Here is a 16428-nt window from a genome sequence, read left to right on the forward strand (position 1 = left end):
CTTCCCTTTGCCTAGAGATCTCTTCCCTGTCCCCATATGTGCTCTTCACAGGACTGCCTCATTCAAGTCTTAGCTCAAATGTCACCTCTGCAGAGAGGCAGTCCCTACTGTCCCACATTTAAAGTAGCCTCCCCCAGTATTCTTCTAATCATTCTTTTATTATCCTGTTTGCATTTGTCTCCATCAGAAATGAACTTGTTTATCTTCATGTTTATTTGTTCTCTCCCCAGCTCTCCCACTCCTCACTAGAACATATTTATCTGCCTAAGATATAGCAACCTTGTCTATGCATTCACTCATGTAGCCCCAGTGCCTACAACAGTGGCTGACACATAGCAGGTATTAATAAATATCTTTGGAATTAGTGTATGTAGGGTTTGCAACTGTAGGAATGGATATAAATAGGATTATTTTATGAGTATAGGTTTCCTGGTGAGTGGAAATAAAAAGGTGGACATCCTAATCAACCTTCCCCTCCTTCCCACCTCTCTAGAAACTGTGCCCTGAGTCATCATTTGAATGTTTTTACCTTTTGTCTTTCACAATTGTCTTTGCATGTCAAGAATGCATTAAGGCATAACTTTTTCAAGGCCTTTTAGAGTATAGACTCTGGAGCCAAACCATTTAGGGTTATGTCCCAGTTCTGTCTGTGTATGACCTTAGGCAAGCAATTCAATCTCTTTATGCCACAGTTTCCACATCTATAAAAATGATGGGGGGCTTCCCTGGTGGCGCAGTGGTTGAGAGTCCGCCTGCCAATGCAGGGGACACGGGTTCGTGCCCCGGTCCGGGAGGATCCCGCGTGCCGCGGAGCGGCTGGGCCCGTGAGCCATGGCCGCTGAGCCTGCGCGTCCGGAGCCTGTGCTCCGCAACGGGAGAGGCCACAACAGTGAGAGGCCCGCGTACCACAAAAAAAAAAAAAAAAAAAAAAGGAAAAAAAAAAATGATGGGGGCTTCCCTGGTGGTACAGTGGTTAAGAATCTGCCAATGCAGGGGTCACGGGTCCGGGAAGATCCCACATTGCTGCAGAGCAACTAAGCCCATGCACCACAACTACTGAGCCTGCATTCTAGAGCCCACAAGCCAAAACTACTGAGCCCTCATGCCACAACTACTGAAGCCCGCGCGCCTAGAGCCTGTGCTCCGCAACAAGAGAAGCCACTGCGATGAGAAGCCCATGCACCACAACGAAGAGTAGCCCCTGCTCACCACAACTAGAGAAAGTCCGTGCACAGCAATGAAGACCCAACGCAGCCAAAAATAAATAAATTTATTAAAAAAAAATGATGCCTGCCTCATTGGATTGTTGGGATAATTACAAGAATATGTGCAAAACAATCAGACAATGGCCATAGCAAGTGCAATATACATGTTAATCATTAATATTAGTTGTTTTCTATCATGTGGAGACAGGACACAATTGAGAAATCCAAATAAAAGCAGTATCTGTGGGAGATTACTGTGATGGGGCAAGTGTGTGCAACAGAGAAATGAGAACAACAGAACTTTTGCTTCCAGAAACTCAAAAAAATATAGTTTATTAATTTTACATTTAGATGTTTGTGATACACACACATATAGAGGAAATCTGAAAGTAGAGTACCTCCATGATTTTGTGTTGAATGTTATACATTTTATTTTAAAATAATTTAACAAAGTTCATCTTAAATTTTATTATTTTAAAATAAAAACCATTATATCAAAATCTCAAGCATTTAAAAAATTGTAAAGGCCATGATTCAAGTCAACAATTCTGTATTTTGAGATTTGGTGGGTAAACATGATTTCATTTGTCTATGAAGAATTTACTCTGTTCCCTTCTTGCCTTTTCAAGGTTTTCAAAAGTGATCATTCCTTTTGGCAGCTGCAACTTACTCTTTTCTGTTTCCAGTATGTTCTCGGCTTCACCTTAAATAAAGTACAGAAATGTGCAAGGTGACAAAGGGGTCATCAGCATTTTGTGAGAAGACCTACTTGTGTTCCACTGACATGCTGTAACACTGTGTGGAGGCATGCCCCCAGATCTCACAGTTACATATTTCACCCACTGTCCCCAGTGAAGTGACCTCCCAAAGGAAACACAGTAATGAATTCTGAAGATTCATAAAGAGATAAATCAGATGCCAGAGACTTTGACAGAAGACAGCATTTTAAAATGTAGAAGAGAAAGAATACCAAGTACTATTTTTTTTTCCTTGAAGGAAAGTCAGGATGAAAACATCCTGACTTTCCTTCAAGGAAAAAAAAATAGTACTTGGTATTCTTTAGTTATAAAGAATACTATTAGTTGTGTTAGGATAACTATTAGTTGTGTTAGGAGGGGTTTAAGGTGGTGAAACCCCATATCGTTCTTCTTGTTGCCCCTTATTATATCATAAGTGATGTGAGAAGAAAATAAAGTTTACTAAAAAACTCTAATTTTTCAGGAAAGCTAATCTTTGACTTGAAACTACTTATAAATACCCCAAATAATATTAAATGTTCTTTCGTCCATATATACATACATACACACACATATACACATTTTTATAAACAATTCCTCTTAAATAATAGCTAGTAATTTCTTGGGCACAGTGACATTTGCCAACTTTTATTGTTGAAGACTAGCGAAATTCTGAAAAACTATAATATATGTTGTTGACATTCCATAAACTTTCCTTGGGAATAAAGGCAGTTGTTTTCTTGAAGTATTCCTCTTTTAATGCACAATTAATTTATACTCCAAACCCAACAGGGCAGGCTACAATTTGCAAATTATCACAGCATTCCAACAATCTGCAAACATTTTTTTTTCTCAATCTTAAATAGTAAGTAAAAATCATTATAAAATTGTATGTAATTGGGCAGGCTATTGATGGACAGACTAGATGTTTCCATGAGAGAGTGCCTTCCATATGGCAGATTCTTAGTATATGTTTACAGAATGGCTGATAATAAAGTCAATTAAACAGGAAGTATATATCTTGGGGTCATCTCTAGTTAACAGGGCTATATATTATAAACTAAGCTTTTTAATATGGTAAATTTCCTGGTGGATTCTAAAGTTTTATTTTTTTTAAACAGGAAATTTCCACAACATTCCTTGGAAGTTAAATTTTTATATTCTATAGACTCTGATGGACCTGTAATAAAATTACTTCCCAATTATACAATCAAAATATTCCTAGAAAATAAATTTGCCCTCCATTAGTAATACATTCAAGTGAATGCTGTATAATAGAGTTGAGATTTCTTAATACTACATACTAACTTTTATGAGGGACTGAGAACTCTAATGTTCTTATAAACAGTGAGACATAGTTGAGCTCAGACTAATGAATTCTTAAGCAAATGAGTAACATGAACCTGAGCAGGTTATTGAAATGAGTTTTAACATAAGTAAATCAGTTTTGTACAGTTAGTTTCCAGCTTAAAATGGAATTGTACTCCAAAAGTTAATTTGTAGATCAGTGTTTTAGAACTCAGAATACATTTTCCCACAGTAATATATGCTATAAATAAATTTCTAGGCCATCAGCAAAACACTGTTTAGCCCACAATATAGCTGAACTATGATACCAATAATGTCTGACCCCAAAGGACACTTTAACATAGTTTCTATGTGGAAAATGTACTTCTATTTTCAAATGGGAATTTTTATAATTCCTCCATTTCCCTAAGTCTGTGCATGAAATGTTCTACTGCCTACTCCCAATACCTGCACCTTCTCCTTTCCCATACTAAACCAGTCCCCACAGAGCCTCAGGGATAGTGATGCGCCTATAGCCCAGGAGAGAACAGGATGGCAAAAATGAAGGCTTGGGAAAGCAATGTTTCCAGCATGCTCTGGGTTGAAGGCTTGAGGATTAGGGAAATAGGGATCCTCATGAGAGGTGTGTAGTGGTGGGAATTTGGAAGACATGGATATCCTAGACTAATGGGAAACTCTGTCTTCTTGGGACAGGAATGGCATCTGTGGCAGCAGTGCTATTTTCTAGGGCAATAAAAGCCAGAGTTCAGTGGGAGCAGTACGGTACTGGTGAAAATTTAACAACCAGCTTTCCAGAACAAAAACAAATGTATGTAAGTTTATTATGTACATAAGTTTATTATAAATTTTACTTCTATGAAATATATGTAGCATACAATTTATAAATGATAATAACATGTACAGTACCCTTTATCATAAATTCTATATAGCAAATTGATCCTCAAAGAATGTTTTTATTGATTTTTGCTGAACTCTTTTATCCATAGCTCACCTAAGCAGTTGATGAGAAAGTATAATTTCAACATGAATGATGGTCGGTGTTTTCATTTACGTTAATGAGTAGGACAAAAGTGAAACAGTGATATTGTGGACTTTGTTGAATCAGATAACAGTTTTTAAATATTAGGACATTCCCTGAATTTTTTATGCTATTCACAACATAATGGATATGGACACAACACACTTTTAAGACTAATATACATCATTAACATTTTCTTCATCATTTTCTTAAGTCTAGACCACGGGTTGGCAGACTTTCTTAAAGGGCCAGATAGTAAATATTTTAGGCTTGTGGGGACTTGCATATCTGTTGCAGTGACTCGGCTCTGTCATGGAAATGGAAAAGCAGAAATGAATGGGTATGTCTGTGTTCCAATAAAACTTTATTTTCAAAAATAGGTGGCCATCCTGCAGACCATAGTTTGTCAGCCCCTGATCTAGACAATCAACAAAATAGTAAGTCAAGCCTTGATTTGGTATTTGTAGATTTCCATGGTGTAAATACTCCCACCATGACCACCTTCAAGCTGACATACCAATGGGATGTCACTGAAGTCAGAGTTGTATCTGTATTTTATTGTGTCTATATATTGTATCTGCATTGCCACCATACAGATACAGTAGATATACATAACTTAAAAGAATAGATATACATAACTTAAGAGTACAGATATTTGTAAAATAATTAGAAACTAAGTTCTGATTATTATTGTTTTTAATATAATTTAATATTATGTATTTTCTGTAATTTATTTAATTGTAAGTTTATATAATTTTTTAAAAAATTTTATTGGCATATAGCTGATTTACAATGTTGTGTTAGTTTATATAATTTAATTTTTAATAATGACTGTGTTTAACAACCAGCTTACAAAATTCCTGAACATTTGACGGTTGGTTCTTGTGAGCTGGTATGAGGTGACTCCAGCATACCACTATGTGAGAGGGGGCAGAAATATCGGTCATTGGTAGCTCAGGGAGAGTCTTGTCAGAATTTTCATAAGTCAAGGGGGTGTGAGGAGTGGATCCTGGAACCAGAAAATGAATCAGAAATTGAGACTCTGGTCTAAGACTTACCAAAGACTTACCTTTCATTCTTTGTATAAGGGTCCCGTAGCCCATGTCATACTGGTAGGCAAGGACAAAGCCTAATGGAACGATAGGGAAGAGAAAGGCAGGCTTCTTCTTTTTAATTGCTCTGATTCAAGAACAAAAAAGAATGAATATCAAGGAATAACCTGTAAATAAATATCTTTGTACTTGATGAAAGGAAATAATTTATCTGCTTTTGGGAAGAATATCCTCCATTTCAGAAGTTACTTAATTCTTCTATGGAAATAGGATTTGCTTACCCATAATCCCTCAGCAGATTCTGCAGTTCTTGGGTAGGGTCTATGATTTGTTCATCTTTATTTGATGTTGAGGCTCAGATTACTCATTTTAAAAATATTTAAGTATTGATATCTATCCCTTAGGGACTGTGGAGATGAATTTGTAGAGATTTCCTTCTGTCTTGGTGCAAAGTCAGTCCTCTCTCTTACTTATAAAATGGAGAAAAGTACAGAAGAAATCTAAGAAACTAAAGGAAGAATTAACTATTACTATCCTGGTTCTACAGAGTTACCGCCAAGGACTAAGCTATCAGGGTTACTTTGTTCGCCTATACGTGTACTATTTGGATCAAAGTCCTATCTTGGCCAACTTAATAATATGATCATGGCAGAGACAAAAAGAAGTAGAAGAAAATTTTAAAGTAAGTAGCAAATATACCCAGCTGTTAAAGAGACGGCTGCAATGCCAAAAAAAGTTCCAAAATATTTGAGGAATTCCCGAGACCAAGCAATCTGCATAGCCATTTGTCTTTCTCTCGTTTCATTCTGCATCATTAGCTGCCTTTCCAGCTGAGGACAAAACAAAAGACAAAGTGTGGTTATTCATCTTTTGAATCCGAGCACAGAGTTAATAATCTGCTTTTCTAGTGGATTTTCTTTCTTTAGTAGCTTTAATTCATGTTTTTTCTTTTTTTAATCTCAAGAGACTTTGACTAAAGTCCTTCTGGACTGCTATCCCCAACTGTAATCTTGGCAGTGAAATCTGGAATATATATGGAATAAGTATGATATTCTTCTTCAGCTCTTGTATGCATGTAGTCTGGAACGTTTATCCAAGCCCAAAATATATGTTTAGCTTACTATATGAAATGTGAGAAAAATATCTATGTGCCTTTAAATACAGAAACACTTTATTGGCCTTAATTACCGTTTGCACTGAAATCATTTTGTCTTCCAAAACCATCCAACTCCACACTGAAATTCATTTGAAGTATTGGGTCCATATTGCATCATAATATGATGGTAGAGGGGTATTATTTTGAGATATCAATAGAGATTTTTCTTTGCCACATTTTTCTTGTTGCCTCAAGTCCTTCACCACTTTAGTCAGTGCCTTTCACTGCCTTAGAACAGAAAGCAGATACAGCGCAGAACACAGGAGACTGTATTTCTGAATGGATTTTTTAGAAAATACATAGGAGAAGCAACAGTCTGAAAGCCCAAGCCCATTATTTTGAAAGAGTTAGATTCTTGAGAGAGAAAAGAGCTCTTTTTAAATTCTCAAATCTTGGCACTGTGTATCATTAGCAAAGCCTAGAGGATAGCAAGCATATAAACCATAGTGTGAGAGGAATGAGTAATAATGTGACTCAATTTTCCTTCCATGCCTTCTTTCTCCTGTGGGAAGGGACTGGAAGAGGAGAATGAGATTTTATGAAAAAAGATGGGGCTTGGTTCCGTGACCCCTCGTGGGGGTTGAAGCCCCAGGGGATGTGATGGATTTTGAATTTGAGAATCCTCAGACAGAGAGCACTTGTAGTTCTGCCTCCTGTCAAGAATTCTGGGAAGGGGCATCTGTCCGCCTGCCGATGCAGGGGACACGGGTTTGTGCCCCGGTCCGGGAAGATCCCACACGCCGCGGAGCGGCTGGGCCCGTGAGCCATGGCCGCTGAGCCTGCGCGCCCGGAGCCTGTGCTCCGCAACGGGAGAGGCCACAACAGTGAGAGGCTCACGTACCGCAAAAAAAAAAAAAGAAAAAAAAAAAAAGAAAGAATAAAAGTAAAGTAAAGCAGAAATGGTTGCAGAGCAGATCTAGGCTTATAGAAGAAGGCCTGAGAGAGGCCACCCCAGTCTCCCTCAGTTGCCAAGGGTTGTGGATAAAGTCTGCAAGGTTCCCAGGTCAACCTGGATAGGGTCATAGAAGGTAGCTGATAATTGAAAGCATGTGGCTTACCAGAGAGTCACCAAAGCCTAGGGCCCAGGAACCCAATAATAGACACTTGGGTAAAAACTAAGGCTATTCAGAAACTCTGAATACCCTAACTTTACTTATCTATAAATCTGAAACTATTCTAAAATTTAAGTTTATTTTTTTAAATGGTTATAAACAAATCTTATATTCTAGGTCTCTACTCTCTACCAATAAGAATAGAAGCAATCATCTCCATATATCAGAGAAACTGTGAAAATCAGCTAGACTGTATCTGCAATAAACTAAGTCTAGAGTTGAAAAAAATCCATGCAGACCCTCTCCTTCATGGGCAAAAAATCCTGATGAAGGACATCATTGAGCTATAATGCTAATTATCAATTAAAACTTTATTAATTACCACATACTTTATAAAATTGTATTTAAAGTCACAGGTCTAAGTCCAAATACATTTTAAAATTCAAATTAATTAATAAATTTTATCACCAAACTTTTTCAATAGCCATAAAGGGATAATTACATTAATGTAATTATTAATTTACCAGTAATAGGCATTATTTAACTAAATGTACATTCATTTTCACCCTTCTTCCCCAAATATTGACGCTAATAACAAGAGCAAAAGAGAACATGTACAGTAAGTTTCTGTAACAGTCTTTAACCCAAATCATAAATATAAAATTCTTTATCCTATTTTAAAAGAATTTTACACCTTTTTATAATAATTATTTTCCTATCTCTGTTACTTTTGATACTGCTTTATAGGACAATTTGAAATTAAAGTGTTCCTCATTATGACTTCAGACTAAGATGATTTTACAGGCTTAGCTGGTACTAGTTTAACAATTACAGAGCCACAATTAATTTTAAAGAGAATATAATAAAAGGGAGCTAGCTTATTAAAAATTATTGTTCAGGGCGCAGTGGTTAAGAATCCGCCTTCCAATGCAGGGGACATGGGTTCGATCCCAGGTCCAGGAAGATCCCACATGCCACAAGAGCAACTAAGCCCGTGCACCACAATTACTGAGCCTGTGCTCTAGAGCCCGCAAGCCACAACTACTGAGCCCGCGTGCCACAACTACTGAAGCCTGCGTGCCTAGAGCCTGAAGCTCACACACCTAGAGCCCGTGCTCTGCAACAAGAGAAGCCACCGCAATGCGAAGCCCGCGCACTGCAACCAAGAGTAGCCCCCACTCGCTGCAACTAGAGAAAGCCTGCGCGCAGCAGCAAAAGCCCAACGCAGCCAAAAGTAAATAATAAATGAATTAATTTAAAAAATCATCATAGCGTTTCTTTAAAAAAAAAATCATTGTTCATAGTAGGAGAAACCACATTCTGACCACCTTCATAAAACTGTTACATCCACTCTTTCTTGTGTATTTTAACTCTTCAGATTTTTTTGTTTAAAAAATATTAAGGGCAGCCACAAAATTACTGACCTCAGTAATTTGTCAATCTTTTGAGTCTCAGAAGGGGCAACTATGTAAAAATCCACAGACCATTTAATACGTTTCCCTTTAATACAATCTTAAAATGATTAAATTTCATGTGGACACATAAAACATTTTCACAGCACAAAAAAGGCAATGACATTGTCCTATAAATTATCTTCATTGTAGTTTTAATTTTTTATTAATTAGAGCCTTTCCTATTTTTGAGAAATAATTAGGCCAACCTTGAAAAAAATCCGTATACTTCTGTGTTTTTAGTTTCCAACAGTCTTTTAACTTATGCATAATATATTCACATGTAACAGAAAAGATGTCTTTTTATTTGCTTAACTGGACAATGCCAAAAAGCTATTCTGCATGTTTTGTCACAAAAGAGATTTTGTTTTATCGGAAATGAATATTTTATATTTGTCTATGCCTTTTTTAAATTAACAGAGACATTATTGATACCTTCTAAACTAAAAGCAAAATCAGAATTTCAGGTAAACAAACCATAAAGATCATTAAAATAAAGCAACCATAATGAAAGCTGTGACAAGTGGCATTTAAGTTTAACTTGCTCTACAGATGTTTTAAATGTTCAACATCCAGTAAGTAGTTTGGGAAGAATCTGGAACGGGAAATGAATAACAAATTGAAGCTTTTTAAAAATAAATCCAGGGCTTCCCTGATGGCGCAGTGGTTGAGAGTCTGCCTGCCAATGCAGGGGACACGGATTCGAACCCTGGTCTGGGAAGGTCCCACATGCTGCGGAGCAAGTAGGCCCGTGAGCCACAACTACTGAGCCTGCGTGTCTGGAGCCTGTGCTCTGCAACAAGAGAGGCCTGCGCACTGCGATGAAGAGTGGCCCCAGGTCGCCGCAACTAGAGAAAGCCCTCGCACAGAGACGAGGACCCAACACAGCCAAAAATAAATAAATAAATAAATAGATTTAAAAATAAGTCCATTGTTTAATCAATGACTTATGAAAATAAAAAAATTGAAGTATTATTCAGAAGCTTAAAAGCTTTGGTTACAGCATCTTGTTACATACCTTCCAATAAAGATTACAACACAATTAAATCCACTCTTATTCTCAGATGTTTGTAAACAATAAGGTCACCCTATGTAAAAACTAAGAATTCCAGTTTAGCAAAAGCCCTTTATATTACTTATGGATTCTAAAATATATGGACTTTCTCCAGCAAGATCAGAAGATGCTGACAAGATGAGTAGAGCCTGGGAAAGAACGAAAGATCAATGACGTTCTCGTCCGTTATCTAAAATTCTGTAAAGACATAGCTGCTAACAGTGTCTGGTACATTATAAATGCTATTAACTGAAGTTGAAGACAATTCCAGAACTTAAGTAAAAAATGATAATAAGCATATTTTCTTTTATCCTGGATTTCCTCATTTTAAAGAGTACATATTTCTTAGTTTGATAATTAACGTTCCTCTATGTCAATCCTAGCTGTGCACAAAGCTAAGACCTCTATTCTATAATACTTAGAACAAAAAATCTTAGAAACAAAATATGCTTCAAAAATAAAATTAGAAAATCATTAAGGTAGTGTAAGATGCTTACTTCTACTTTATTGTGGCAGCTGATACACTGATAGAAATAATAATGTGGTTCACCAGGTGCTAAGCACTGTACTTAATTTACATATATTGACTTTCCTGCAAAACCCTATGAGGCTGGTCTATGAGTTAAAGATAATGGAATCCACTCCAATTAGTAATTTAAACAGAATGGGACTTATTGCAAGGTATTTGGCAGGTTAAGAATTTCTAGGGGAGCCATGGAAGTTAGTTTGTGTCCTATACTATCAGGAATAACATAGCAGGGAGAAATGCTCAGCCAGAACAGGGGACTCTCCTATGGGAACCCCACAGCTACTGCCTTCTGTCATAGATGCTCAGAACCAAATACTGAAATTCCACCTCCACATTCCCAAATGTCAGCTCCACTACAGTGATTACAAGAAGATCCAACATCTTCTAGAAGCTTTATACTGCCCATGTCCACCTCCCAGGTTTCCTTCAGGTGTGCCTAGATGGCAGAACCATGTCAGATGTGAAACCCAGCTGCAAGAGTCTGAGAAATCTGCCTCTGGCTTTCCAGCCTCTGTTGCCATAAGGGAGTTGGATGGAATGGAAGCTGAGCAGAGGATGTATTGACTCAGTTTACAGTTGAGGAAACTGAGGATCAGAGTTCGACTGATTTTCCCTGTGGCCTCAGTTATCAAATGGCAGATCTAGGATTCAAACACAGGCCTGCCTGTTCCAAGGCCCAACCTTGCAGTCTACTCTCAGTACACTGGCAGTAATCAAGTCAATGTGGAAAATGGGAGTAAAGCAGGCAGGGTATGTCGTTACCATCTGAAAAGCCTTTGGCCTTCTATTATAATTAATACAAGAATTTTAAAAAGACACTGCATAATGAGCTCTAAATTTATGGGGGTACAGGCTGACCTGAATTACTCTGTTTAATTCCCCTTAAAAGAGCCTCTCTACACACTGTCTCTGATTTTATGCCCCCATCCCTGTAGTGATTTCAGTGACCAGCACTCTCTGAATGTGAGCCTCCTAAGGCCCCTGTGACCTCCTCCTCGTTGTCATATCTAATTTCTCAGAGAACTGGGGGCAACCACCACATCCAAATAATGACCATGGCCTGGAGACTTGATTTCTAAACATTTCTTGAGATGTGGCCTCTCCTACGCTGTTGTGCAAGCGTGTGTTTGGGGCTCAGGCCAAGGGCCCTGGGAGAGAACAAGGCCAGCCCGTGGCTCTATAAGGAAACTAGTGTCTGTGCTCAAGGTGAGGGCAGAACAGGAAGCTAAGGAGGTTCTGAAAAGTCAAGACCTGCTCCCCTTCCATAAATGAAATACAAAGGGGAAAGGCAACTCCTAAAAACACAGAGGTACTAGAACCTTTTCCAGAGAAGGTCCTTCAAATCCTTTATTTGTTTACTTTCCCCTAGAATTTTTTTCTCATCCATCTCCTCTTGGTCTTCTCAGCTCCTGGTGATATTATCACTTTCCAGGATCCAGCTACCACTTCTTGCTGATGACATCTGAATTCTAAATCTCTACCCTGGAGCTCTTTTCAGTGGTATATTGTGTTTCCAACTGTCTTCTGAGCATCTCCACGGGGAGATAGACAGCCAAGTCTTACCTAGATGTCTCTGCACACCTCTAAATTCAGCCTTCTTCCTGCTGTACCTGCTCCAGCTCAGAGCATCATTACCCATCAACAAAAGCACTATATTACCACCAATCTGTCTCTATTCTAGTTTCTTCTCCCTCCAATCCATCTTTTATATGGCTCTCTCTATATTTATTTACATTTCTATTCCTATCTCAAAAGCAATCTCATGTTACTTTCCTGCTTAAAAAATTTTACTGGTTCTTTAATTCCTAGACATAACACGGCCTTTAAAAATCCTATTCCAATTTACCTCTTGGGCTTCATGTCCTGACAGTCTTCCCCTAGACCACAGCCAGCAATCCTTACCCAGACTAGGCACGTTCATCTTTCCACAGCTTTTTGCTCATAGAAAGAGACAGACATTGGAGTCACTTGGACTGGGTTCAAATTCTAGTTCTGTCACAAACTTGCTATGTGATTGTGCACAAGCCCCCTAAATGTCTTGACTCCAATTTCTCTATCTCTAGGAGCAACATAGTTACCTTACAGGGATGCTCTCCTAAAGAAGATGGCATATTTGAAAGGGAGTTTTGCACCGCAGGCATTGGAATGTGTTAGCCCCTCTGTCTTGCTTTCTCCTCTTGTCTCCTGTCCCAATGGTTACCTAGCCTTTTTCCTTCACTATCTTCCCTCTCTCTTTCTAGGACAGTTCACCTGTTTTCTGACTTCAAAGTTTCTCTTTGCTGAAGATGCCCACATCTCTATCCGGAGCCCCATCAACTCACTGAGCAATGCTGCCAGCTGCAGCTGGCTGACTTGTGTTCCTGGTACTACACTGAATTCAGCACTCCCTGCACTGTGACTGTTAGTTCCTCCAGACCAGCCCCCCTGCCAGCTCCTTGTACTCCTCAGAAGCTCCATGATTCTCCCAGAGGAATAAAAACTTTGGTTTCCATCTTCAACTCACTCTTCTTAACTCCCCATGTATCTAGTTAGTCCAGAAATTCTACCACCAGCTTTTTCTCTGAAATCTCCCCTTTTCTCCATTCTTGCTGCCTCCCCTGAAATCCAAATCCCTATCACCTTAGACTTTGGGTACTGCAATGGCCCCATGTTATCCTTATATGTCTAGCCTGTGGTATAGATCTATTAACAAAAAAGCACTGTGGCCCAGAAGTTAATACTATGGACACTGGAGCCAGACTGCCTGAAACTGAAGCCTGGCTCCACCACTTACAAGCTGTGTAGCTTCTGGCAAGTTCTTGCATCTCTCTGTGCCTCAGTTTTCTTATCTGTAAAACGGGGCAAATGACAATGCCTACCTTAAAAGGTTGTTGTAAGGATTAAATGAGCAAATACATGTTAAGGTCTTAGAGCAGAGCTTTAATAAAGATTCAATAAAAGTTAGCTGCTATTATTTGCCTCGAAAATAGACATAAGGTTGCAAGATTATTTTAAAATATTTTAAATTAAATAAAAGTTTCTGCTCCTGTCATTCCCCTGCTCAAAAACTTCTGAAACTTCTGTTTTCTGCTACATCATGTATAAATGCTCTACTCACCTTTCTGAGCCCTCTGGACCAGATCTGTGCCTCACCTCATTTTCTACTGTAGCCCTTCTCAGCTTTGGTCAGGTGGACTTCCTGCAGTTTTCCAAATGTGGCTCTATCTGACTCTTCCTGGCCTTGTGACCTTAGGTGAGTCACGGCATGTCTAAACAGCCTGTTTTCTCATCTGTAAAGTGGGGATAATAACAGTACCTTCCTGGTGGGATTTTTTGTTTTTTTATCAGACTAAAAAGGAATTAGAGCATCTTTTTTTAACATGCCTGTAGTTGTTGAGGGAGAGCAGGCTTGTATGGGAAAAGCAGCAGCAGTCTACATAGTGTCAATCAGAAATACATTTCTGTAAATCTTGAAGCCTAGGGAGGTAAAAATACGTTTCAGGAGAAAAAGACAAAGTTTCCACAGAAATGAACATGGTATCCTTAAAGGCTAATGGTTATTGAGTCATTTACTCTTTATAACAGTATGTTTGGCAGGTGTCACTAATATCCCATTTTTCCAGATGAGAAAACTGGTGGTAAGAATGATTAAGTAACTTGCCAGTGCCTGTAGCTCTCGTACATCCTGGGTGTTTCTTTTACTTCTTAGTAATACTACTTAACACCTTTTATAATAATAGCCAGGAAATTAATAAAGTACTTATTTTCAGAATACAAGCCAAGGCAAAAGAGAAGTAAAACAAAAAGACAAAACTAAACCCCAATGAATACAACTGTGACCATGTAGAACATTCTTTAATTAGTTTCACTTCTATCTTCTCAATGAGTTGTGTGTGCTTCTGACCCTACATTTCAGTATCCATGGAATCCCCAAAACTAGAGGTTCTTTTTTTTTTTCGGTACGCGGGCCTCTCACTGTTGTGGCCTCTCCCGTTGCGGAGCACAGGCTCCGGATGCGCAGGCTCAGCGGCCATGGCTCACGGGCCCAGCCGCTCTGCAGCATGTGGGATCTTCCCGGACTGGGGCATGAACCCGTGTCCCCTGCATTGGCAGGCGGACTCTCAACCACTGCGCCACCAGGGAAGCCCCTAGAGGTTCTTTTTAATCCAATAAAAAAGTATTTCTGTACTTTGATGTGCTTTTCTTACATTCATAAGTAATATAAAATAATTCTTCTAAAATGCTTCAGAAGATGAGGAAGCCAAAGCAAGAAATAAGAGGGATTAAAAGCATTGTTGAACAAAGGACTTTCCACCTGGTTGACAGGAATTTTTTAAAAATTTGCTTGACAAACTGATTTGAAAAGTCCCTTGGAGGAGAAACATCCCACAACATGGATGAACCCCAAAAATATTATGCTAAGGAAAGAAGCCAGACACAAAAGACCACAAATTGTATGATTCCACTTCTGTGAAATGTCCAGAAAAGGCAAATCTATGGAGACAAAAAGTAGATTAATGATTTCCTGGGTCTGGAGTTGGGATCAAAGATTTACTATACTTGAGCACAAGTGAACTTTTGGGGATGATGGAAATGTTCTAAAACTGGATTATGGTGATGGTTGTACAACTCTATAAAAATACTAAAAATCATTGAATTGTACCCACACAACGTGTACCCCTACAGTTTTAGAGTATGTGAATTACTCAATAAAGATGTTTAAAAAATAGAAGTGGGACAGAGTAGCCTTTCAGCATCAGTAAGTAACAGCATGCGTTTATTTTAAATCATTAACAAAAATGATGATGCTTTGTGGTGATATAGCTGCCTGACCACACAATTATTCCTGTGTCTTCTTAGTGAGGTTTTTCATGTTCCGCTCTCAAGAACTGTTCAGAAACATCTGAGCCACTTGGTAAGGAATAACTCTATTCAGATGCAAAGACTTTATAAATCATTTTATAATAATATATTCCATCTTTATATTTATCAAAGAGAGAAAAACGTTTTAGCATTATATATATAGTCCTTTTCATAAATAATTAGTTTTAAGCTTTATATTCCATACATTTTCTATTTTCATACTAAAACACACCACCAAAATTTTCCTTGCAATGTCAAGAGGCGGGGAGGATATTGTTTTTTTCTCTGTAAATGTTTCTATTTTCTCTTCAAGCATTCCTATCCCTAATACTCATATCACCCTCCCTGGGTATTAGACCTTATTTGCCCTAAAGAGGTGCAATATATACCACAGCAAATTTTTGGTTAAAAGGGTGAGCTGAGCTGATCCATCTTACTTTAAAAAATTGCTCAAATGTCGGCTCACCACCAGTTTTGCAAGCTATTTTGGGAGCTCAGCTTAGATGGCTGTTAATCTAGAGATTCTTTTATTTAGAGGAAAATACATTTATACAGCAGCTAAAATCAGAATCCAGTTAACACCGGAAGATTAACCTAGTGATATAATAATTGTTAATGGGAAGAATTTGTGGGGCAAGTCATTTCCAATTCTAATTAATTTTAGGCAAGCCTTTAAATTAGAAATTTATTTAAACCTGATTTCAATATGAAAACAAAAGTAGATTGTGGAAAGAATTCATTATTTAGTTATCCATTTCTGGGAAAAGATACTTCTGATAATTCATGTTCACATGAATTTAAAAATAAAATATCATCTCACTATTATAAGAAAATAATCATTAATTCCTGAAATGGAAAAACATGTTATTTTTACGTGTTGTCCTGTTCTGATTTGTATGGATCTCAGAGTTCTGCAGAAAGGTGAGCCTGACCCAGTCAAGACCAATAAGTCTTAGATTTGCTGTTGTTTAATCCCTGTAGTGACACTCATTTCTTTTCAAATACAATGCTAAATAAAAACCTA

The 16428-nt window shown here is 38.1% G+C and overlaps 1 protein-coding gene across 4 annotated transcripts in view; it reads right to left on the minus strand.

The window, feature by feature from the left end:
* Window positions 1–1522: 1522 nt before the first annotated feature.
* The window catches only part of PLGRKT (plasminogen receptor with a C-terminal lysine), a 61767-nt gene continuing 46861 nt past the window's right edge, over window positions 1523–16428 (minus strand). For all 4 annotated transcript variants that reach the window (XM_060155055.1, XM_060155052.1, XM_060155053.1 and 1 more), the window contains exons 4-6: window positions 6020–6150; window positions 5338–5447; window positions 1523–1908 (exon numbers count right to left, since the gene is read on the minus strand). In XM_060155055.1, the coding sequence (XP_060011038.1) occupies window positions 1787–1908; window positions 5338–5447; window positions 6020–6150 (363 nt within the window). In that variant the 3' untranslated portion in view covers window positions 1523–1786. The remainder of the gene's footprint in view (window positions 1909–5337; window positions 5448–6019; window positions 6151–16428) is intronic.

Source organism: Lagenorhynchus albirostris, chromosome 7 (genome assembly GCF_949774975.1).
Source record: "Lagenorhynchus albirostris chromosome 7, mLagAlb1.1, whole genome shotgun sequence".
Classification (NCBI taxonomy): Eukaryota; Metazoa; Chordata; class Mammalia; order Artiodactyla; family Delphinidae; genus Lagenorhynchus; species Lagenorhynchus albirostris.